Below are 25,858 nucleotides of genomic sequence, written 5' to 3'. Positions count from 1 at the left end.
TGGAGAGAGGAGGGGAAGACAGAGAGGGAGAGAGAAAGATAGACACCTGCAGACCTGCTTCACCGCCTGTGAAGCGACTCTCCTGCAGGTGGGGAGCCGGGGGCTCGAACCGGGATCCTTACTCTGGTCCCTGCACTTTGCTCCACGTGCGCTTAACCAGCTGCGCTACCGCCCGACCAATAAAAATATTTTTAAAGAGAAACTATATTCCTGCTTTCACCATACACAAAACAACCAAAATCGATTCAAGATTTAAACATGAGTCCTAAAGTAATAATCTCACAGAATGATCAGAGATGTAGCAACAGCGGCAAAACAGACTTGTGCCTGAGGCACCACCATGGACCAGAACTGAGAGGGAGGCATTCGGCTTTAATAATGAAAACTAACTAATTACTTCATGTGATGCACCCAGTACAGCACACAAGCTACCACACATAACTACATGTGGACTGGAAGTGACAACTGTCCTCCCGAGAGTTCTCTGGATTTTATCAAGCAAATAAATTTACTAAGGGAGAAAAGAATTACCTAGGTTAGTTGGTATCTTTTTGTCTAAACTCATATTATCTTATCTTTAAATATAACCATTTAAAAAATATATATGGGAGTTGGGCGGTAGCGCAGCGGGTTAAGCGCACGTGGCACAAAACGCAAGGACCAGTGTAAGGATCCCAATTTGAGGATCCCAGTGAAGCAGGTCTGCAGGTGTCTTTCTCTCCCCCTCTCTGTCTTCCCCACCTCTCTCCATTTCTCTCTGTCCTATCCAACAATGACGATACAAATAACAACAATAACTACAACAATAAAACAAGGGCAACAAAAGGGAGTAAATAAAATAAATATTTAAAAATATATATATCCAAATTTTTATATGCTTTTAGCACAACAGATGATACACAAATGTCACTAGTAACATTCTCCTCTTTAGACTGAGTGAATTTGCTCTGAGAATATGTCTTGTCTTTATTCGAATCAACATAAAATCACAATAGAAACATGAGATGTGGGATATGCTTACCAAGTGATATAATAAGGAAAATCCTCTCACAGAACAGTTATAAATATGTCACAGAAATGGAAACTACTTGATTTCTATTTATGCGCTAAGCACCTTTAAAAAGAAACTTAAAGACTCAGCAGTATAATGAAGCCTTACAAAAGGCATATTACATGAAAAAAATAGGATGATTATATAAAATCAGTTCTCTACAGAACAAAGAAGCATTTCTGTAAGAAAAACAAACATAAAAAAACACTGTGTATTGGGACTTCTCTTTGGAAAAAACACTGTGTATTGGAACTTCTCTTTGGAAAAGGGTGTATCACATTTTTTTAATATTTTATTTTAATGAGAGACACATAAAGACAGGCAGACAGCAAGAACGAAGCACTGCTCAGCTCTGGCTTATGGTGGTGCTAGGGATTGAACTTGGGGCCTCAGAGACTCAGGCATAAAAGTCTTTTTGCCTAACCACTATGCTCTTTCCTCAACCTGAATGTTACATTTTTTCCCTTTATTTGAATGTTACATTTTTAGTATCACCTTCAGTTCTTTATAGAATACTGAATTCCATGAATAATTTATTAATATCTCTTACACTGCAAAAATAGACAAATTAGCATCAAGTGAAGAAATAAGCTATTATGTTTCTCAATTCTTTAACTGTTCATAAAAATACACATACCATATCAAATCCTTCACAATATATTAGTATAACTGAAACAACATTTAGAAGTAATTCATCTTTTTCTTTTTTTTTTTTTTTCCAAACAGGAATCAAGAATAGGTCAAAATGCTCACAATCCTTTTTTTTTTTTTTGCCATTATTTTGTTTGTGATTAATAGTGGGTTACAAGACAATCCATTTCCTTTTTCAAAAATAGTGTTTATTTTTGAAAGAGAGAAAAGTTGAGAGGGGAGACAGAAATAAAAAGGGAAGGAAGGAAGAAGGGAGGAAGGGAGAAGGAGAGGGAGGGTGGTAGGAGGGGGAGAGAGAGAGGGAAGGAACTACAGCATTGCTTGTAGCCTTCTCCCTGCAGATGGGGACTCAACAACTTGAGCCTGGGTCCTTGCACATGGTAACATGGGTGGTCAACCAGGTGTGCCACCAGCTGGCCCCACAATTCATCTTACTGAACTTTTAAAGAACTCTTAACTGAAAGTTAAAAAAAAAAAAAAATCCATCAACATAGCAAATTTACATTTTTCCACAAAAAGTGAATATGCAATACAAATCATGAATATGAATTAATGTTTTAGTAAAACAGAACAGTAATTACATAATATTTATTATTATGAAATAAGCTGCTTATATATAACATTTTGTACTTCTGTTTTTGTACTTCGGGTTGGGGGGGAGACAGAGTCTGTTACAGTGAAAAAGATACACAGTGACCAGAGCACTCTTCAGCTCTGGCTTATGGAGGTGCTGGGGATTGAACCTGAGACCACAAAGCCTCAGGCATGAAAGTCTTTTGCACAACTTTCATGCTTCTTCCTCATACTTCACATTTTAACATCTTAGAAATGTTGAAAAGTACAAATTATTATAACTCAAAGTATGATTGCCTTAAACTGTTCCATTCTCCACGTCAAAAGAATTCAAGAGTGCATTAAGTTAAAAAGTATTAAGTTGGGAGTCAAGTCGGGCCATAGTGCAGCGGGTTAAGCACACATGGCGCAAAGCACAAGGACCAGTGTAAGGATCCCGGTTCAAGCCCCCAGATCCTCACCTGTAGGGGAGTCGCTTCACAGGTGGTGAAGCAGGTCTGCAGGTGCCTTTCTCTCCCCTTCTCTGTCTTCCCCTCCTCTCTCCATTTCTCTCTGTCCTATCCAACAACAACATCAGTAACAACAACAGTAATAACTACAACAATAAAACAAGGGCAACAAAAGGGAATAAATATAATTTAAAAATTTAAGTAATAAATTCAGATAATAATGGTGAAAATATATCTCCTGCTCTGAATCCATGTTTTCAATCAGTTTCGGAACCTCTTCCACTGATTTCAGAAGTATTATTCGAGTTGTATCTTTCTCCACTGTGGCCGCTCCACAGAGCTGATCTTTTGGCTACTCAGCAGCATGGTTAGATTAAAATCAGATGTTTTTGATTTTATGTCATTGTCCTTTTTACATGATAGGCTCCTACTGCATGTTAAGTAAAATTACAACTAGAGTTTGGCAAAATTCTTCACCAAAAGTCAGACTCGCGTTCTAAAACTCTGCAGCTCCTCCCAACCCCATGAAGCCTCCTGCAAACACTTCAGGATACATACCTAGTCACAGCCTCCTAACACACCGGCTTCTGCCATGACTCCACGCAGTTTTATTTCTCTGTATTAAAGAGTTCCAGTTCAAAATTAACGTGATCCCAGTGTTTTCTCATATGCCTCCAGATGATATTAAATAACTGCTGCTTTGTGTTCTCCCAATATTTCTTTTACTGACAGGATATACTAAGTTATACTGGCCTTAACTGTAGGACTCTGCTCTCTCACCACGGTTCACTAGCACAAGGCTGCACAGTAAGGCAGTCTCTGAATAAATGTAGTCAGTATTACTACTGGGCACCCAACAAATGCTTGTGAAATAAAATTAGAACTTCGGAAGCCTTATAATTAGATCTAAAAAAGATTCTTCCCTTCAAATGAAGGATTAAAACTGTTTCTTTGGTGGATTGGGGGGAGGGGGGAGTTGTGTATTTTAAAATCCAGGATCTTTTAAATGATCCCTTTAACAAGTTTACATTAAGTATCTATTTAAAGATTAGTAAATATTTTTCAAGGTAGTTTAAAAAATTATAATTATAAAAAAGGCTTAAGGAAATAATGGTCAAAATCCCTAACAAATGTTCGAAAATAATCTCCAATAGGATAAAAAGGCACCAAAAAATAAAACAGTAAATAACAGAAAAACACTCATATCAGTAGCAGCCAGAATAAAAACTAAAACTTTTGTTACAATCACAAGGACCCCTGTTCCCACCTGCAGGGGGAAAGCTTCACAACTGGTAAGGAAATGCTGCAGGTGTCTCTCTGTCTCTCTCCCTCTCTATCTCCCTCTCCCCTCTTGATTTCTGGCTGTCTCTATCCAATAAATAAAATAATAATAAAAACACTAGAATTCTTATACTACATTAGAGATTAAAATTGAAAAAAAAATGTAAAAATACTTATGTTTTTCATCCTTTTTTTCCCCACCCCAGCCTTATACATTGTTCCCAGTAATTTTTTTTTTCTTTTCCCTCCAGGGTGATTGCTGGGCTCGGTGCCTGCACCATGAATCCACCGCTCCTGGAGGCCATTTTTCCCCCTTTTTGTTGCCCTAGTTGTTGCAGCCTCCTTGCGGTTATTATTGCCATTGTTGACGTTGCTTTGTTGTTGGATAGGACAGAGAGAAATAGAGAGAGGAGGGGAAGACAGAGAGAGAGGGGAGAGAAAGACAGACACCTGCAGACCTGCTTCAGCCCGTGAAGCGACTCCCCTGCAGGTGGGGAGCCGGGGGCTCGAACCAGGATCCGGGGGCTCGAACCGGGATCCAAGATCCTTACGCCGGTCCCTGCGCTTTGCGCCACGTGCGCTTAACCCACTGCGCCACCGCCCGACCCCGTTCCCAGTAATTTTTATCCCTAAAGTAGCATCCGATATTTTACCACTGAATTAATACTGTATTTAGTGAAAGAGAATATGGTCTGTGAAACCAGGTCAACTGAGAACAAGCTCTTGACCACTGGATACCAGTGCCATCCTTCATCACTACTCAAACTTGCGCTCAGTGTCACATGTGAAAGGCAAAAAGAGCTACAGCACCTATCTACGGAAGGGACTCTGAATAAATAAATGAGCAGGGCCAGGTGGTGGCGCACCTGGTGGAGCGCACATGTTACAGCGCACAAGGACCCAGGTTCGAGCCCTGGTCCACACCTGCAGGGGAAACGCTTCATGAGTGGCGACGCAGGGCTGCAGGTGTCTTCTATACCTCTTTATCTCCCCCTTGACTCTCAACTTCTGGCTATATCTATCCAATAAATAAATAAGGACAATAATTTTTTAAAGTAAATGAGCATTAATGTATAAAGATATAAAAGGGTACGTACCAGGAGTAAATACAGGCACAACTATCAATGGAACAGAATAAAGAGTACAGAAATAAAGCCATGTACATATCATCAACAACTTTCTACAAAGAACTATAAGAATGGGGAAAGGGCTCTTTCATAAATAATTCTGGGTATACTGAACAGTCATATTAAAAAAGAATGAAACCGCTCCCCCTAATTACACTAAACACAAACAGCAGCTCACATAGGTTAAACATCTGATTTCGGAGCCGGGCGGTTGAGCGCATATGGGCTCGAAGTTCCAAGGACCAGTGGAAGAATCCAGGATTAAGCCCCCGACTCCCCACCTTCAGGAGGGGGTCACTCTACAAGCAGTGAAGCAGGTCTGCAGGTGTCTATCTTTCTCTCCCCTGTCTTCCCCTCCTCTCTCGATTTCTATCTTATCCAACAACAATAGCAATGGCAACAATAACAGTAACAGTAACGACATAACAAGGGCAACAAAAATGGGGGGAGGGGAGAATGGCCTCCAGGAGCAGTGGATTCATGGTGCAGGCACCAGCCTCAGTGATAACCCTGGAGGCAAAACAAACAAAACAAACAGAAATCTGAGTTCATAAACCGCCTAGGAGGAAAGAGAAAGGATAAGTAAGTGCCTTTCCATTGAGCTTGTCATGACTTTGTATTTGACACCAAAGCACAGGCAACAAAGCAAAAACAAACAAGTTGGACCATGTCAGGCTAAAAAAAAATTCTGCTCCCCCCCAAAAAAAAACCAGGAAAGTGAAAAGGCAATCTACAGAACGAGAAATTACTTGCAAATCATATACCTACTACAGGGTTGATAAGCAAAATATAAAATTCATAAAACGAAACAAAATGATTTAAAAGTGGACAAATACATTAACATTCAAAGACATAGAATTGGCCAACAAATACATGTAAGCTTGATCAACTTCACTGGTTACCACAGAAGTCCAAGACAAAAGCACAGTGTGATACCGCCCACTTTTTAGAATGTCTATTATAGAAAAGTCTAGAAATAACAAGCGTTGGCAAATACGTAAAGAAAAAGCAACCACTCTCCCCACCTGCAGGGGAGTCGCTTCACAGGCAGTGAAGCAGGTCCCCAGGTGTCCGTCTTTCTCTCCCCCCACTTTCTTCCCCTCCTTTCTCCATTTCTCTCTGTCCTATCCAACAACAACGACATCAATAACACCAACAACAATAACTACAACAATAAAACAAGGACAACATAAGGAAATAAATATTTAAAAAGGAAGGAAGAAAGAAAGAAAAAGTAACCACCGTTCCCCACGAGCATCAATATATAGTTGGCCCTTGAAAAATATGAATTTTAACTACAATGGATCTATACTTATCTGTGGGCTTTCAAGTGAACAGGTAAGTACTGGTATCACACAGTACTGAGGATATTTTTTTCTGCCAAACTAGGCTTTTTTCTTTTTGCCATCAGGGTTATCATTGTGGCCAGGTGCATGCACAAGGAATCCACTGGTCCCACCAGCCAAACCTTTTCCCTATTTTCCCCCCCTTTTCATTTGATAGGGCTGAGAGAAACTTAAGAGGGGGGAATGGGAGATAGAGACAGTGAGACACCTTCAGCTCTGATTCACTGCTTGTGAAGCTCACACACACACACACACACACACACACACACACACACACACACACACAATTGGGGGTTGATCCCTTATCCTTGAGTATGGTAATATGTATGCTTAACGAGGTGCACCCTGACACCTTACTACTTTCATAACATTTTCTTTACTCTAGTGTTACTGCAGAAATATAGTATATAATGCATACAAAATATGTTAATTGTGTTATCTGTAAGATTTCTGATTAACAGCAGGCTATTAGTAAATGCTTTGGAGTAATCAGAACTTACACATGCATTTTTTTTTCACTGCAAGTGACCCCAATATCTTGTACTTGATCACTGTAAACTAATGAAGTTTCTATGGTTAATAATGAGGTTACTCAAGAAATTAAAAGTAGAATTATGATATGACCTAGCAATTCCACTTCTGGGTATATACCTGAAGGAAACACAACTGTTTCAAAAAGATAGCTGCAACCTCATATTCACTACTACATTATATGTAATAGTGAAGGCATGAAAAACAACCTCAAGTGTCCACTGATGATGAATGGATAAAGAAAATGTGACGTATGTATGTCTAAATGAACTAAATACAAAATGCCCACAATCCACTATCTCAAGAGACACACTTAATGGGCCAGGTGGTGGCTCACCCAGTAAACTTCACATTACCATGTGCAAAGACCCACATTCAAGCTTGCAGGTAGGAAGCCTCATGAGTGGTAAAGTAATGCTGTAGGTGTCTCTTCTAGCTCTTACACTGTATCAAAAAGAAAGGAAGGAAGGAAGGAAGGCGTCACCAGGAACGATGACATTGTAGACATTGCCTACCCAGTGGCAAAATAGTAACTATTTAAAAGGAAATAAATCATATATATATATATATATGTATATATACACACATATATATATATATATATTATACACAAACACATATATAGTCAACCATAGAAAAAAAAATTCTACCATCAAAACAACACAGACAGGGCTCGAAGGTATTTAAGTGAAAACTACCAAATAATGACAAATACTGTAAGATCTTGTTTACAATCATTTACACGTGAAAACTTTAAAAAAATGAACTTACAGAAGTAGGGAACAGATTCAGATTCGTGGAGGACAAATACAAAGTGAAAGTAGGATGAGTGGGCAATGTAGATGAAAATACAAACTTCCAACTACAAGATTTTTTTTTTTTTACTTTGATTAGTGTTTTAAAAATGATTCACAAAAATCACAAGATTACAGGGGTATAGTTGCACACCACACCCACCACCACATACATTCCTGTGCTTGACCCCTACCACACCCTCAGTTCTCCTCGATGCCCACATGGATGATCAACATAGTTTTCACAAAGTCTTAGATATAGTTCACTTATTTCCCCCTTCACAAATTCAAGAGTTTCAAGTCACCACATCGCATATAACTACAGCAACAAGATATCTGGAGAACACACACACAGACACACACACACACACCCCTAAAAGATAAAACTCCTTGTACTCCCCAGACAGATTTTCTTAATGCAGAGTCAGGGAGTGGGAGGTAGCAACAACATTATGCAAAAGGCTTTCACACTACAGCCTTCAGGTACCAGGCTCAGTCCTAGGCACCAACATAAGCAAAGTTGGAAATTGCTCCAGTGTAAAGAAGAAAAGAAACAAACAAACAAAATACAGGGAATGAGCCAAGGTTTCTTATATGCAAGATACCACTGGCCACATGGAAACTTTTTTTTCTTTTTTTTATAAGAGATGGGGAGAGAGAGAGAAGAGAGAGAGAGAGAAGGTACATCAGAGACACCATAGTATTGCTCCACAATCCACGAAGCCTTCCAGGTACATTCCATGGCGTTATCTCACAGTAGAGTTCAAACCTAGAACTTCACACATGGTAAAGCAAATATTCTATGGGTATGCTGTCCCCCACCACCCAGCTCTCTCAGGTCACACTTGAAGCAGTTTGTTCCAGAAATCATCTCATTCAAATGTAATATAAAAGTTGAAAACATAACATTCTCAAGATACTATTTGTTATAACTGTAGCAAGCAAGTAAAAAGACCTGAAAGTTGTGTGGAGTTGTACCCCTCTTATCCTATGGTTTTTGTCAGTGTTTCCTCCTTTTTATAAATAAAAATTATTTAAAAATTAAACAAACATAAAAGACCTAAAAGAGATTCTTTTATTAAGTAGACTTAGACAGCCTCCTCACAAACTTGCTATTTCATTTCCCTCAATTACTCCCAAGGCTAACCTTGTAAGACAAAGCAAGGACTACAAAAGCTGGATAAGGGCAAGAGATAGGCATACTTTGTGTTTTTTTTTTTTTTTTTTTTTTTTTTTTTGGTCACTACCAGGCCACCCCATCATCCAGGGCCCTAGTCAGGGAATCCTGGATTCCCACATGGACCTGTTAGGCCTAGACCTCTAACAGATTCCTCTCTCCACCAACACTGGTCATCTCCATCAGGAACAACATAGTGGACCCTCTTGTGGGCCCCTACAGGACCTTGCCCTAGGCGAGGACTTCCAGAAGCGGGGGCTACGAGCAACAGCAGATCCGTTTCTCTCCTCTCCTCTCCTCTCCTCTCCCAGATCAACTAGGAATACCAAAGGAGACCACCTGGGACCGAAACAAGACAGGACTAGAACTACAGGAACCCACCAAATCACCGGTGAGTGCAAACACGTGTGGCTGGTGACAGAGAGGAGCCTAGGGAGAGACCAAGTGGCTGGTAATAGTCCGGGCAGTTTATCAGTTGAGACACCACCTCCAGTCTATTCCACCAACAAGGGGACAGCTGAAGGGAGGAGAGGACTCCCCGGAGACTCATCAAGTGCAACTCTGAGTCTCCACTGCTACTGCCCTCAGAATATGGAGCAGCGGCAGGGAGGGACACTGGGGGACAGAGATCTAACCAGGAAACTCAGGAGAAGACTATACCTTGGTGACATAGCTGTGGGGCTGTGAAAGTCTCTTTGCATAACCACTGGACTATCTCTGCTATACCCTGCCTTATCTCTTGGTCAGGAGTCAGTGATTAAGATAAGAAGCCTACTTATAGTTTAGAAGGACCTTGCCCTCATGTGGAACAATGGTAGGGAATGTTTCATTCTCTGAAGGGAGGTTGAGGAAGATAGGTTCTGCAATGAGTGCAGCCTGGAATGTTCCTAGCTATGACCACAGAATGCAAGCTCACATCTACAGAGATGCAGAGTTTACACAGGCTCATGTGCTGAATATGGGCCTCAGATCAAACCGATGGGGTTTACAGTCAAAGATATTTAAATATTTTTCCTATTATTTGGGAGATACTGTCTTCCCTGATCCAGCTTTCTAGTCCTATTTCCAACTCTCACACCATCTCCCCAAACAATACCTTTGGCCAACCTGCATGTTAGCTGTCAATCTCAGGCAAAAACTAGTAAAGTCATGGGCCCCTTGGAATATACCTACTAGCTTTTTCCAAAATGGAAACCCCAAAACTCATCTGCTGTATTCTTACTTTTAGGTTCCTGATTATTTTTTTTAATATTTATTTTATTTATTTATTCCCTTTTGTTGCCCTTGTTGTTTTATTGCTGTAGTTATTATTGTTGTTGTCGTTGTTGGATAGGACAGAGAGAAATGGAGAGAGGAGGGGAAGACAGAGAGGAGGAGAGAAAGATAGACACCTGCAGACCTGCTTCACCACCTGTGAAGCAACTCCCCTGCAGGTGGGGAGCCGGGGTTCAAACTGGGATCCTTATGCTGGTCCTTGTGCTTTGCACCACCTGCGCTTAACCCACTGCGCTACAGCCCGACTCCCAGGTTCCTGATTATTAAACAGTTTTTTCTGCTTTATATCTTAATGCTTTTACAGACATCAAGTTGCAAATGCTATACTACCATGATGCCAACCTGACTTCCCTGGGCAGACCTCACCAATGTGTTCTAGAACCCCACCTCTCCAGAGCCCTGCCCCACTAGGAAAAAACAGAATCAGGCTAGGAGTATGGATCAACCTCCCAATGCTCATGTCCAACAGAGAAGCAATTACAGAAGCCAACACTCTCACCTTCTGCACCCCATAATGACCCTTGGTCCATGTTCCCAGAGGGATAAGGAATAGGAAAGCTTCCAACGGAGGGGATGGAATACAGAACTCTATAGTGGGAATTGTGTGGAATTGTACCCCTCTTATCCTATGGTCTTGTCGGTCATTATTACATCAATAAAAAAGAAAAGAAATAAAACAACACTATAAAAGTTGATATGGAGCTTGCAAAGGCCCAGACCTGCCAAGGCCCTGGGTCAGGTGGGTGGCAGTAAACACTTAACTATATCCACAGAATGTTTGTCAAAAATGGGAGCTACTCACTGCCCTAATCCAACTTTCTAGGCCTTTGCTCTACTCTGACACCATTTTCTCAGACAATATTTTCATCCAACTTCAGGTTAGCAATCAAACTCAAGCAAAACTATCAGAATTGTGTGCCCCCAGTAACATGCCTAAGGTAGACTTTCTAGCTTTCTTCTACCTTAAGATCCCTAATCTCATCTGCTCTGTTCCTACTTTTTGGTGCCTGTTCACTAACCATTTTGTCTCAGTTTATGTCCTGCCTCCTTCCAGACATCAAGCTGCAGATGCAAATCCATCCTGAATTCTCTGGGCAGACGTGTCCTGGAACCTTGCCTCTACAGAGCTCTGGACCACTGGGGAAGGACAGAAACAAGCTGGAGGTATGGATCTACCTGCCAACACCCAAGTGCTGTGGAGAAGCAATTACTGAAGCCAGAACTCCTACCTTCTGCACCCCAAAAACAACTTTGATCCATACTCCCAGCGGGGGAGAAGTGATAGGAGGAAGAAGGTAAGAGGGCTTTGAACTCCAGCTCCATCAGCAGAGAGAGGAGGAAAAGGAGAGGGACATATGGAGGTAGTAATGTCATGAGTGGCTCAGAGGGGAATAGAGGGTTGGATCAGGAACAAATGTAGACAGATAGTTGTAGAGATGATGGCTGGCCAATGTGGTGGTATGCAGTGGGGCGACTGAAGATTCAGAACCCTGGTGGTGGGAATGGATTGGATTTATACCCCTGTTGACATGTAACTTTGTAAATCAATACTAAATCACTAATAAAATTTAAAAAATAATAATAAGCCCTCACACATATGGACAGTTAACCTATCACTAAACTACCCAGAACATTAAATGGAGAAAAGGAGTCTCTTTTGTAAATCGTGTTGGGACTGGGTAGCATCATGCAGAAGAATGAAACGGGGCCACTACATATTATTAAACACAAAAGTCAGCTCAAAATGAATCGAAGACCTAGATGCAGAGGAGGACCTAGTGGGGGTTGAATTGTTAATGTGGAAAACTGAGAATGTCACGTATGTACAAACTATTGTACTTTACCGTTGACTGTAAACCATTAATCTAATAAAGAAATTAAAAAAAGGTCTTAGATGTTAGACTAGAAACCATAAAGTTCATAGAAGAATGGAAGACTATTTATTATATGATGTCTGCTCTGAAAATGGCTTTCAAATCTCAAGCCCAAGATTAAAGAAAATTAAACCAATGGATTACATCAAACTGAAAAGCTTCTGCACAGCAAAAAGAACCATTACCAGAACAGAAAGAAATACTATCCTCAGTGTCACCACAAAAACAAACAAACAAAAACAAACAGGAGAGAAAATTAATCTGGAAGAGCCCAGAGCTTACATGCCTGAAAGTACCATAAGTACCATAGTCATGCTCTAATGGATTCTCTATCTCATATGAGAGAAATCTTTAAAATAAGCTACTGTACAAGGAAAAGTGTAATTACTGAGGTAGTAGGTATTAATTAAATTTATTTTGATAATTATTTCACAGTAGCTATGTACCAAATCATTGCTGTGTACTATCAATGTTACATAGCAACTCTAAATCAAATTAGGAAGGCATCTCAGTCTTCACTCTTAAGTTCTAACATTCTTGCATTTGAGGATTTAAATCAAATTCTGAATCTTCAATAGCACATTCTTTTTTAAAATATTTTAATTGGGGAGTTGGGCGGTAGCACAGCGGGTTAAGTGCATGTGACACAAAGTGCAAGGACCGGTGGAAGGATCCTGGTTTGAGCCCCTGGCTCCCCACCTGCAGGGGAGTCGCTTCACAGGCGGTGAAGCAGGTCTGCAGGTGTCTATCTTTCTCTCCCCCTCTCTATCTTCCCCTCCTCTCTCTATTTCTCTCTGTCCTATCTAACAACGATGACATCAATAACAACAACAATAATAACTAGAACAATAAAACAAGCGCAACAAAAGGGAAAACAAATATTTTTTAAAAAAATTTAGTTTATTTATTAGAGGATAGAGACAAATTGAGAGAGAGAGAGAAACAGAGAGACACCTGCAGCCCTGCTTCACAACTTGTGAAGCTTTCCCCCTGCAGGTAGGGACCAGGGGTTTGAACCTGGGTCCTTGTGCACTGTAGTATGTGCTTAACCAGGTGCACCACTACTTGGCCCCTTTAATAGCACATTTTTTTTTAATATTTATTTTATTTATTTATTCCCTCTTGTTGCCCTTGTTGTTTTATTGTTGTAGTAATTATTGTTGTCGTAGTTGTTGGATAGGACAGAGAGAAATGGAGAAAGGTGGGGAAGAAAGAGAGGGGGAGAGAAAGATAGACACCTGCAGACCTGCTTCACTACCTGTGAAGCGACTCCCCTGCAGGTAGGGAGTCAGGGCTCAAACCGGGATCCTCATGCCGGTCCTTGTGCTTTGCGCCACCTGCACTTAACCTGCTGTGCTACAGCCCGACTCCCAATAGCACATTTTTTTAACTTTCTAAATATAAAAACAAAGTCTGGAAGTTTATTTACTACTGTAAATAAGTTTTTAAATATTACCATGAAATTTATACTATTCTGATGTGATTATGAGTTTCCCTACTTCTAATCCTAGCATAATAAAAAAATACTTTAAACTACATTAATTTAGGCTGAGGATAAAACTCCCTCAATTAAAGAGAATTAAGGACCCACTGCCCAACAGTGGAGGACAATCTGATGAAGGGTTAGGTGTGCTACTAACTCCTACCTTGGAGGGATGTGAAAATATAGCACTATAACAAGTCTATTTCCTCATTAAGTGGTAAAAACAAAAATCACCTCGGTTAAAAATAGTGATCAGATGGATAAAATAAGTGTTTGAACTTGCACAGGAAAATAAAGGTATTAATTCAAAATAATAAATAACAAATACTTATTAAATGAAATAAGGAATTCATGAGTTGATAGCAACAAACCAAGAACACTGTTTTTTTCAGATTGAGGAGACAGTAAAGTAGTTATGGAAAAAAATTTCCATGCCTCAGGTACCATAAATATCCAGCTCAATCCCCTAACACCACCAGTAGCCAGAGCTGGGCAATGTTCTGGTCTTTCTCTGTGTCTTTATTGCTTTCTTTCATAAAAACAAAATAAATATTTTTTTTGCCCCCAGGGTTATTGCTGGGGCTCAGTGCCTACACTACAAACTCACTGCTCCTAGAGGCCATTTTCCCCCTTTTGTTACCCTTGTTGTTTATTGTTGTTGTTGCTATTACTGTCCTTGTTGTTGTTGCTATTACTGTTGGACAGGACACAGAAAGCAAGAGAGGAGGGGAAGACAGAAGGAGAGAGAAACTCCCTGTGAAGCAGGTCCCTGCAGATGGGGAGCCGGGGGGCTCGAACCAGGATCCTTGAGCTGGTCCTTGAGCTTTGCACCATGTGCACTTAAGCCATGGGCTGTGCTACCGCCCAGCCCCCAAAATAAATAATTTTTAGAAATTGTTTTTTTTTTTTCTGTTATGAGTAACTTGCATGCGTGCTGACTTGAGTACATACCTATGCCAAAAAAATCCTATCTTATCTTTCCGTTACACAAAACACATTTAAACTAGTTTGCTAGTTATATGGAATGAGAAGTGTATAGTTTAGTGCTTCATAAGACTGCTTACAAACTAGGCAAAAACTAGTAAATTTTTAAATGAGGAAAAAAAAAAACTACTGTAAAGACTAAGGAGCACATCAAGATACCAAGCGCTACTTCAAAGGCTCTTTCTTACCTTTGTCTTTGAATATGACTTTTCATAATAGCTATAATACTGTAGGAACATTCTACATGGTAGCAAATTATGCCAAAACTAAAAAGGATCATCAGCACCCAGGGGAAGAAAAAAAAAGTGATCCAGGAGGTGGCGCAATGGATGAGGTCCTGAGTTCCATCCCTGGCAGCACATGTACCAGGGTGATGTCTGGTTCTTTCTCTCCGTCCTTCTATCTTTCTCATTAATAAATAAATTATTTTTAAAAAATGTAAACACTCCCACCAAAATAAAATTCCCTAAATAAAGGCATCATTAGACCTAATAAATTCTGGTTTTTATTTACATAAATGGCCTCAAAAAGACCAGGTTAACTATTTCTTAATCATCCTTTATTTTCAGATACACAGAAAGCCTACATTCCATGTATAATACATTTAAATGCCACTACATTTTCGAAAAAATTTATAAGTGCCTGGATTCCTTCTCACCCCCAAATTAAAGGATTTAATTTCTAGTCTGACTTTTTAGTACATTATTCTTCAATGAGATGGAATGTTCAGTATTAATGAAAAAGCTTCAACAATGTCATGGTAAGACAATATATATTCCCTAAGATCAATAAAGACACAATTTCTGCTTCTACAAGAACAATATAACCACCCTGAATGAAATGCAGTTCAATGCAAATCTTTAATTCATAAAAACTAGTTTATTTCAGGCCTCTGAACTCTAATAATGCAAAGCTGCCCCAATAAAGCAGTCAAAGTTTATTTACCAGACATCTACAATGTAGAGGGTATAAAACAAAGTTCCTGATCTTAAAGTCGCTCACTTAAAGTACTTCAAAGTCCTACCAGAGGTCTTAAAACAAAAAACAGAGGTAGAGTTATTAGTCTGATAGAGATCCTCAAACCAGACTAGGAGATAAAATTAGATACCAAAGTCTAGGCCCTGAATTTGAGAAAGCCTTCAGTTCTGATGAGAAAGGCTATTTGTAGTACTTCAAATAGCCCATCAGAGGTTTTTACTTAAGGCCACATACTGCTCTATGTAAGGAATTTCATGAAACCCCTCAATCAGGGGTAAAATGGGGACACTTCCCCTAGTTTTAAAGCTGAATGTTCCAGGCAAACCCAGACAATAGGTCACTTTAACTAGAGTAGGGGAAAGAATAAGGGATTAACAATTCAAACATCTGCTGAAAACTTCAGTACCATTCTCTGCAATAAAGTGATCTAATTGGACTAATGATTTTATAATCCCTATCAGTTTTAAATCCTTCACTGTCACTCTTAGAAACTGGCTGGTAGCATGGATCTTACAAAGGCTTCTTCTTAGGAGTATGAAACTTCCTTGAACACTCCCTCCTCCTTCGGTCTCCCCTCTTCTGGAAGACCATAATGTCCTGTTTTTACTCTTACCCCCTGACTCTGGTTCTCAGTCTCTTTGAATAGCTTCTTCTTTTCCTCTACCTGATTAGAAAACATGAAGTGACCCAGAGGCTAGGCTTCTGCTCTCTCTCTTCTCTGTACTCACTCCATGTATTAACCTTTAAATGCAGTTTCTACACAGGCAATTCTCAAAACACCTACCTCCACATTTCCCATCAGAAACACTGGCTTACAAGACTGTTGTCATAGGTATACAGTTTCTTATCTCCCCATGCATGATAGGTGTCAGCACACCACACGTTTGACACACAAGTTGTCATCTTCCTCCACCACAGAATACTGAATTCCCACCTCTTTTCCAACCCCCTCCAGACTTCTATAAACAACCTCCTATTCAACATCTTAACTGAAATGACTACATATATCTCAAACAGAAATCCCAATTCAGCTTATCTTCTCCATACTCTTCCTTACTTGGAAAATGGAACCAGCGCCCATTGTAATTATTGGAATCAAAACTAAGGCATCATCTTGGATTCCTCTATCTACAAACCATAAATCCTTTCAGTTTGATTTCTCAGGACTATTCCAAATCCTTTCTCTTCCCTCCAGAGCTGTCAGCAGCTCTCCCCTAATTACTGCAATGGCTTATTACCTAGCTTCCTCACCAATGTTCTTGCCCTCACCCCTACAAAACTTTCCCCCTGCAAAGCAGCCAGAAGAGATCTGTAAATACCAAGAACAGGGAATGTCTCCTTTGCATTCCCAGTACACAGAGCTAAATTTGACTCGTAAAAAGGACTCAATGTGCCAAGTGAAAGAGTGAAGTCACCTTCCTTACCCTTTCATAACTAGCTTCCCCTCACATGCAGGTATAGAATCCATCCAAACTTCTGACAAGGTCTAGACTAAGAGGCCTTCCTCAACTCACACATTACTACTCAATATGCCAGGGATCACTGGCTTTTGCCATTCCTCAAACACCCCAAATGCGTTGGAGCTGTTTCAGTACCCTCTCTCTCTGAACTTTCCTCCTTCAAATCTGGTTTATATTAATTACCTCTCAAGAGAGATCTTCACTGACTGACCAGCATCCTCTGCCCATCCCCCACCATCTCATCATTTTCTATTTCTTCTTAATACTTAACACAAGCTGAATTATCACATTAGTGTACTTACAGACTATTTTTTCCCCATCAGGCTCTAAGCTTTCTTTGAATGGGAACCGTATCTTTCATGTTCACTGCCTCATTTCTAGTGTATGCTAGTACAATACTTAGCACACAATATTGAAGAAATTATCCACATTTATGAACTATGCACTTATTTTGTGCCAAGCACGATGCTAGATAATAACAGCAGGTCTTTTTTTTTTTCAATGAAAGAGAAAGGGAAGTAAAATATTAATCCAAAAAGAAATGTGATGCTTTTTATACTGATTATTCTCTGCATATAAGATGAGTCCTCATACAATAAACTTTTTTTTTGCCTCCAGGGTTATTGTTGGGGCTGGGTGCCTGCACCACAAACCCACTGCTCCTGGAGGCTATTTTTTCCCTTTTGTTGCCCTTGTTGTTTTATCGTTGCTGTGATTATTTTTATTGTTGTTATTGATGCCGTTGCTGTTGGATAGGACAGAAAGAAATGGAGAGAGGAGGAGAAGACAGAGATGGGGGGAGAAAGGCAGACACCTGCAGACCTGCTTCACCGCTTGTAAAGTGACTCCCCCGCCCCCCCAGGTGGGGAACTGGAGACTCCAACTGGGATCCTTAAGCCAGTCCTTGCGCTTCATGCCATGTGCAGTTAACCCACTGCACTACCGCCCAACCCCCCAAACTTCACTTTTTAGACCATTATTTTGCCAATGCACACTATAAATATCCTTAAAATATTATCAAAATATAATTTAGAAGTCATCTAAAGGGAGTCGGGCGGTAGCGCAGCAGTTAAACACAGGTGGCTCAAAGCACAAGGACCCGGGAGAGGATCCCAGTTCAAGTCCCCGGATCCCCACCTGCAGGGGAGTCGCTTCACAAGCGGTGAAGCAAGTCTGTAGGTGTCTTTCTCTCCCCCCACCTCTGTCTTCCCCTTCTCTCTCCATTTCTCTCTGTCCTATCCCAACAATGACGACATCAATAACAACAACAATAATAACTACAACAATAAAACAAGGGCAAAAACAAAGGGAAAATGAATAAATAAATATTTAAAAAAACAAGGGCAACAAAAGGGAAAAATAAATAAATATTAAAAATTTAATTTTAAAAGTAAAGTCATCTAAATTATCACATTCTTAATTTTATTTATTGCAGAGTTGGTGCCTCACTCATGCATGGCTTCACCACTGCTTCCTCATTTTCTCAGGTAAATACAGGGGGGTGGTAGATAGCTCACACATTAAAGCACACACTTTATGTAAGAGAACCTGGGTTTGAGCTTCTGGGAAGCTTCATGAGTAGTGGAGCAGTACTGTGGTGTCACTCTCTTTCTCCCTCTCTCTCTCTCTCTCTCTCTCTCTAATAAAGAAAACCCTGTTGGCAAAAAAGAGAGACATCAAAGCATAAGAGCTTCTCCAAATGCCTTGGCACCTCTCATGTGTTCCCATTCTTAAACCTATACCACTTTCATGGTACGAGCCCTATCTGATAAGCTCAGGTCCTGTAGTCATTTTTTAATTCATGGTTTGACAAACTTGTTATTTTCACAAACTAAAATACTATTTGGAAATACTATTTTATGTCTTCATTATTTTATATATATATATATATATATATATATATATATATATATATATATGAATTTCACCCAGTTTTAAAAAAATCATGAAACTGTAAAACCTTTCTTGTCTCAAAATACCAAAATATTTACAGTGTCGGGAAGGAGGCTCCACTGGTAAAAGCCCTGGACAGCTTTCATGCCTGGGTTCGCATGTTCAATTCCTGGCACCACATATGCCAGAAAGGTGCTCTAGTTTGCTTCTCCTTCACCTCTGCCTCGTGTGAAACACACGCTCAGATGTAACAAATAAAATCTTTAAAAGAAGAAATATGTACAACATGACAATAAAGGCTATCAACTCACCATTTATTGCATGGCCTCAGATTAGTTTATCATCTTCATTCAAGTCAAGAAGTGATCAACTTCTACTAATCAAGTTCATCTCACAAACGTTATTACTAGTGTTGAAACTCACCCCTCAACCCCCAATGCCTATTATAAAAAAGCATATCCAGTTCAGTCTAGGTGTAAGAGTTATACACTGTTAGCATAATACTTTTAAAGTCCATCTAATCAGAACTACAGCAGAAAATCTTAATGTATGATGTAATATATCAGTTGTTGCCATTACATTATGACATCATTAAACACTTTATTACAAAGCATCAGCTAGGAGATTGAAAACTCAAGGCATTGGGTGGCAAGATAGCCCACCTGAATAGTGCATCTTCTTTGCTGTACAAAGTCCTGTCTCTACCACACAGAAGAAAACTTCAAAGCTGTGGTATCATTTCCTGTCTGTCTTTCTAGTACTGCTTACTTTTTTACACCGAAAAAGTGAATTCCCAGCAATGGTTTGGACCCAAGGCTTTGCTTCAGGATAAGGTATTCTCAGTACCAAGACAAAGGGAAATATATTCATCTTTTATCCAACTTTGAAACTATCATGGGCAGGGGAGATAGCATAATAGTTATGCAATGAGATTCACATGCCTGAGACTCCCAAGTCCCAGGTTTAATCCCCATCAACATCAGCCATAGCTGAGCAGTGCTCTAGTATAAAAAAGAAGAAAAGTAACTATCATTTATTTGAATAATAGTGTTTTCTCAATCAAACACAGAAGAGTTATACCACTTGCTCCATTTAACATTAGCCTTCTAGCTACTTCTGCCTTCAGAAAAGAACAAGCTTTTGTTACTTTGTATAGAAATAAAAATATTGGGCCTGGTGGTAGCGCATCTGGTTGAGCGCACATGTTACAATGCGCAAGGACCCAGGTTCCATCCCCTGGTCCCCACCTACAGCGGGAAAGCTTCCCAAGTGGTGAAGCAGTGTTGCAGGTGTCTCTCTGTCTCTCTCCCTATCACCACCCCCTTCCCTCTCGATGTCTACCTGTCTCTATCCAATAAATAAATAAAGATAAGTTTAAAAAATTAAAGAAATATTATTTTCATTTATAATACAATACTTTGTAAAGGTAACAAAAATGTGGGTAAAGTCAAAGCAAAATTAAATCCTGAAGCAAAGGTCAAAAGTTCAGTATTTCTCAAACCACAAGGCATTTCTAGTATTTTACTACTATAATGTTAAAGAATTTCTCCACTTTTTAAACAGAATACTGACTCTATATTACCTTTGTTTTTTGCCCACCTTTAATCCAGTTGCATATTTGTATAAACCAGTTATAAGACACCATGATTAAATGCCCACATAGTTAAATAAACTTATTTAAATCCCAGAAAGTATTCACTTAGCCCTCTCTTCACACTAGCCCCAAGTTGTAACTAGGTCCAAGTTGTATTGTCAGGATACTGGTTCACCTTTCACTTTCTTTCTTTCCTTTTTTTTTTTTTAACACTTTTTAGAAAATCTCTGTGGTCCAGCATTGGATTCTCGAGCATGAGGTCCCGAGTTCAATCCCTGGCAGCACATGTACCAGAGTGATATCTGGTTCTTTCTCTCTCTCTCTTCCTATCTTTCTCATTAATAAATAAATAAAATCTTTAAGAAAAAAAAAAAAAGAAAATCTCTAGAATCATTTCCCCCCCCTCAAAAAAAAAGGAAGGAAAAAAAAAAAAAGAAATCCCTACAAGTATTAACAGAGGTCATTATCTTGGCCATCACCATCTGCTCATCTGCTCATTAACTAAAATCACACTTAAGGCCTTCATCTAAATGGTAACTTTTTAAAATAATTTAAAATTTACAAACAAGCTTGCCCCCAGAAAATACAGAAGTGTAACAAATAATGTTGTCACCATTACTGTAAAATCGTTACATTCACTATGATCATTATATTAGCAATGTTATATGCTTGATATCTAAAGAGTCAATTACTGTGACTATAAATCCATTCTCAGAATATAGCTGGAAAAAAGTTACTGGAAAGGCCTAATTTGCAATGGTACCTACTGTCAAAAGAAAGATAAAATGTACAGTTTGTAAGATACGCTGTTGAAATTCCTAAAACTTGTGTAAACTTTATAAAGTATTTTCTTCTTTATAAAGTATTTTCTTTCTCTCTTTATAAAGTATTTGGTATCCTTTACCAAAGGAAAGGTCTAGAAGGTACAATATAATCTCATAGTCCTTCTGTCAGTTACTTAATTCCTAATGAGCACTTCAATGTTTTCTCTCTCTTAGAAAACTATGAACAAAATGCTTGGGTGATCCCATGCCTTCAAAATGCTATTATTACAAATAAATTTTAAGAGGTTAAGTTACAAAGACATTACAGATGGCTTCTGACACTTAAATTGAAACCACTCTCTCCAGCCCCCAGGGATAATGAAGTGTCTTCTCACTCGCTGGGGTTACTATGATTGCAGGATTTCTGAATACTCAGTGGGCATAAGTAACCTTTCTATTGCTGTCTCTGCTTCTTAGGACAAGCAATGAACAGTTTAGAGAAAGGAAATCCCTACTTATATGGTTTACTTGAATTTTTGGTTTGTTTTACTAAACTCATGCCTAAATTCTATTCTAAAAGTGCTACAGCAACAAATTTAAGACAATGATGCAATCTAACTAGGTTTTAAAAATAGATATATTTTAACTGCATCCAATATGAACTACAGTCAACAATAATGTATGGTATGTTTGAAATATGCTAACGTCCTCACTATACAGACACATAAAGTAACTATGTGAGATGATGCTAACTAGTTCAACCATAGGCATCATTTCACAGTATATACATATCTCAAAATTCAAGTTGTGCATAATATATACACAATTTCTATGTGTCAATTATACTGTCATGTCAAAAAAGCACACGACAAATTTCTAAACTATCAGAACTGCATTATATGACATTTTAGTAGCAATCTGGGCTTGTGCCTGGTATACTGTTAAAAGCAGAAAATACTATATGCAAAAAAAAAAAAAAAAAAACTCAAGGGGCTGGGTGGTGGTGCACCTGGTTGACCACACGTTACAATGCTCAAGGACCCAGGTTCAAGCCCTCAGTCCCCACCTGCAAGGGGGAAAGCTTTGCGACTGGTGAAGCAGTGCTGCAGCTGTTTCTCTCCCTAGCTCCCTCTTCCCTCTCGATTTCAGGCTGTCTCTAGTCAGTAAATAAATAAAGATAATTTTAAAAAATCCAAATGCTGTTTCTGCTTTTTTATATTTGCAAACAACTTTGAAAAAATGCATTTAAAATGTTTACACAAGCTCATTTTATACAACAAGGTTACTACATAGCAGTCCTAGGACCATCGATAATAGCAGGGAAACATTTTAGATAAATAGGGCATATTCTCCGCATAAAATAACCATATACAAGGGCTCAAAATTCAGTTAAGATGAAAAGGCCCATAAGGCTGGCCATGGTTAGATAATTTGTCACAAGCAACTCACACCTTTTTTTTTTAACCCCAATTAGAGGACTTATCTTAATTCTGGTGGTTCTATATAACTTCTGAGATGCACGTATGATGACCTTTGTCAGACATGAACAGCCCCCTTGATACTCCCAAGAGGCTGAACCCCACATTTTCCCTTAAGGGGCCCCGGGCAGAGGCTTAAACCCATCAAGCCGCCCCTGCAAGGGGCGCGCGTCCTTGTGCGCCAAAAGGGACTGAAAGGCAGCAGCGAGCAGGTTTCAGTTCCGGGACTGGAAGGAGGTTGCGGGTGTGTATGGGGTGAGGGGAGGGAGCTGTCATTAAAAGAGCATCCCCCGCAGTGTCTTCCCGGCTTCACATACACACACACCCCAAAGTAGCGGCTGCGGTTGCGTGCGCCGCAGATACCCGTGAACCCCGTTATCCAGCTGGTCACACACCCCACGAGGGAGGAGAAGAAGAAAGGAAGGAAGGAAGGAAAGAAGGAAAAGGAACAACAAAGCCCAGGACCCAAAGAGGCCCAGGCCGGCCTGAAGTTCCGGGCGCCTGGGCTCCGGGGCTGCGGGGCCGGGGAGCAGCGCCAAGCCGGGCGGCCAGGTCCCAGGACGCGGCCCGGCCAGATGTCAGGCGGCTGGAGCCCGGCGCCAGGGGGCGGCAGGAAGCGAGGCGGGTGGGCGCGCGGCGGGCCCGGGAGCGAGCAGGGGGAGCCAGGCCGGGCGAGGGCGGGCGGGACGCGGCAGCGGGGTCCCGGGGCGCTGCGGTCCGCCGCACGGCTCCGCCTCCACCCGGATCCGTCCCGTTACTCACCCGCCGGGAAGCTGCTAGCTCCGCCCGGGCTCTCTCGGCCACCGGCCTGCGGGGCCAGGAAGCGCCCCCACATCGCGCGCGGGAGGGCCGGGTGGCCCAGGGGCTCCCGACTCGTCCACGTCCGTGCAGCCGTCTCCGCCTTCGGCTTCCTCCCAGATGGAAACTTGTGCGCCGAGCCTGGGCCCAGGCGGCACCAGCCAGCGGGCGGGCTGCTTAACGGCTGCTGAGCGCAACAACCGGATTCGCCGGGAGGACGGCGGCGAAGGCGGCGGCGGCAGTTGCCATGGCCCAGCCGGCAGGGCTGAGGCCCGGGCCGGTGGAAGCGGCGACTCCGCGGTGACGGACGGCGGCTCGGTCCCCGCGGCTCAGCCGGGGATCGCAGGCTCCAGCCCAAGTCGCAGCTGCGGCTTCTCCCCGCCCCCTCCGCCCGCGTTGCCGGAGTCCGAGCCTGGCCTGTGGGGGCGGGGCCTGAAGGGGCGGGGCCTCGTGGGGGCGGTGTCTGTGGGGGCGGGGCCTGGGCGCTTTCCTAAGGCGTGCGCGCTGCGCGGGGCGGGGACTGTGGGCCGGGGTCTGCGTTGACCTTTCCTTTGCCTTCCCTGCGGGAGGTCGCTAGCCCCACCCTGCTGGCCCACCGCACCCCTCCCAAAGCTTCCCAGAGCCTCGAGAAGAGATAAGAGGGCGGCAACTTGGCCCTGGGCCCTATCTTGCGGTATTCTCTTCTCTAGGGTAATCCCTCACAGGCTGCTGGGCACCTCCCTGAAAGAAATGTGAAAGACTTGCTCAGAAAGCAGTTGAATATTGTAATGTGACGTTTAGATCAAAGGGTTCATGAAATAAATAATAGTTGAGCACTGTAATAGGAAGACCAACTCTGCTCTAGACTGATAATTCAAGTAAACTAGAACTCAGATCCTTAAGAAACATTAGGCAGTGGTCCTGGAGGTGGTGCAGAGATAAAGCTTTGGAGTCTAAAGCATGAGGTCCCGAATTCATTCCCTGGCAGCATAGGTGCCAGAGTGATGTCTGGTTCTTCCTCTCTCCTCCTATCTTCCTCATTAATAAATAAATATGATCTTTATAAAAAAATTTTTAAAAAAAGAAACTTCTGGTCTAGCAATGTTTCTTGATGGAATTTGCTAAGGAAAGCTTCGTGTTTTGTATATAGTGCTTGAATAATCAAGATTTTTAAAAAACTAAAAAAACTAATTCCAAACAGAGGTATCAGAAGCTATACAATTATGTGAAATGATTATGATTTACGATTACTTTTATATTTTTAAATATTTCACTTTATTTTACTTTTGTGAATGAAATACAGAGAGAAAGGCACAAGGAGAAACCAGAGCACTGCTCAACTCTGGTTTATGGTGGTGCTGGGGATTGAACCTGGGAGCTCAGAGTCTCAGGCATGAGAGTCTTTTGTATGACCATTAAATTATCTCCCCAGACCCTTGAAAGTTTACTGTAAAAATTAATTTATAAGACTGGCAAAGGCAAAATAGGTCATCTGGATAGTGCATCTACAGGTTGGAGCCTGACTTTACCACTTGAGCAGAAGCAATGTACTGTGATGTCTTTGTGTGTGTGTGTGTGTGTGTCTGTCTATATCTATATAGAGATAAATATGATATAAGTGCTCCTAGAGCAGTGAAGTAAAAAAAAAAAATCTATAGTCATCACCACAATCATTTATTAAGAGCAGCATTTATTAAATACCTTTTTTTTTCTACCACCAAGATTATCACTAGGGATACTGTTGTGTGATTACACCACTCCTGAGAACTTTGTTTTTGTTGTTTGCTTGCTAGCTTCATTTTTTTTTTTTAAGATAAGTCGCTAGAAACAAGGAGGGAACAGAGGAGATCCAAAAGGCTGAGAAACACATGAAAAAATGCTCCAAGGGAGTTGGGCTGTAGCGCAGCGGGTTAAGCGCAGGTGGCGCAAAGCACAAGGACCGGCAGAAGGATCCCGGTTCGAACCCCGGCTCCCCACCTGCAAGGGAGTCGCTTCACAGGCGGTGAAGCAGGTCTGCAGGTGTCTATCTTTCTCTCCTCCTGTCTGTCTTCCCCTCCTCTCTCCATTTCTCTCTGTCCTATCCAACAACGATGACAACAACAATAATAACTACAACAATAAAACAAGGGCAACAAAAGGGAATAAATAAATAAAATAAAATATTTTAAAAAAAAAAATGCTCCAAGTCTCTGATTGTCAGAGAAATGCAAATAAAGACAACAATGAGATACCACTTCACTCCTGTGAGAATGTCATACATCAGAAAAGGTAACAGCAGCAAATGCAGGAGAGGGTTTGGGGTCAAAGGAACCCTCCTG

The 25,858-nt window shown here is 41.0% G+C and overlaps 1 protein-coding gene across 6 annotated transcripts in view; it reads right to left on the bottom strand.

Moving 5' to 3' along the window:
- Nucleotides 1–23,657, bottom strand: part of CEP85L (centrosomal protein 85 like) — a 104,444-nt gene extending 80,787 nt beyond the window's left edge. For 4 of the 6 annotated variants that reach the window (XR_009549606.1, XM_060190551.1, XM_060190552.1 and 1 more), the window contains exon 1: nucleotides 23,526–23,657. Coding sequence is in view for 3 of the 6 variants with exons in the window: in XM_060190551.1 (XP_060046534.1) it covers nucleotides 23,526–23,598 (73 nt within the window). In the remaining 3 variants the exon portion in view is untranslated. Of the gene's footprint in view, nucleotides 1–19,025; nucleotides 19,189–19,238; nucleotides 19,419–23,525 lie in introns of those variants that run through there. The other 2 variants (XM_060190553.1, XM_060190554.1) reach the window with 2 other exon arrangements.
- Between the last annotated feature and the right edge of the window lie 2,201 nt (nucleotides 23,658–25,858).

This window comes from Erinaceus europaeus, chromosome 4 (assembly GCF_950295315.1).
Source record: "Erinaceus europaeus chromosome 4, mEriEur2.1, whole genome shotgun sequence".
Taxonomy (NCBI): domain Eukaryota; kingdom Metazoa; phylum Chordata; class Mammalia; order Eulipotyphla; family Erinaceidae; genus Erinaceus; species Erinaceus europaeus.
This window is presented reverse-complemented; position numbering and strand designations above follow the sequence as displayed.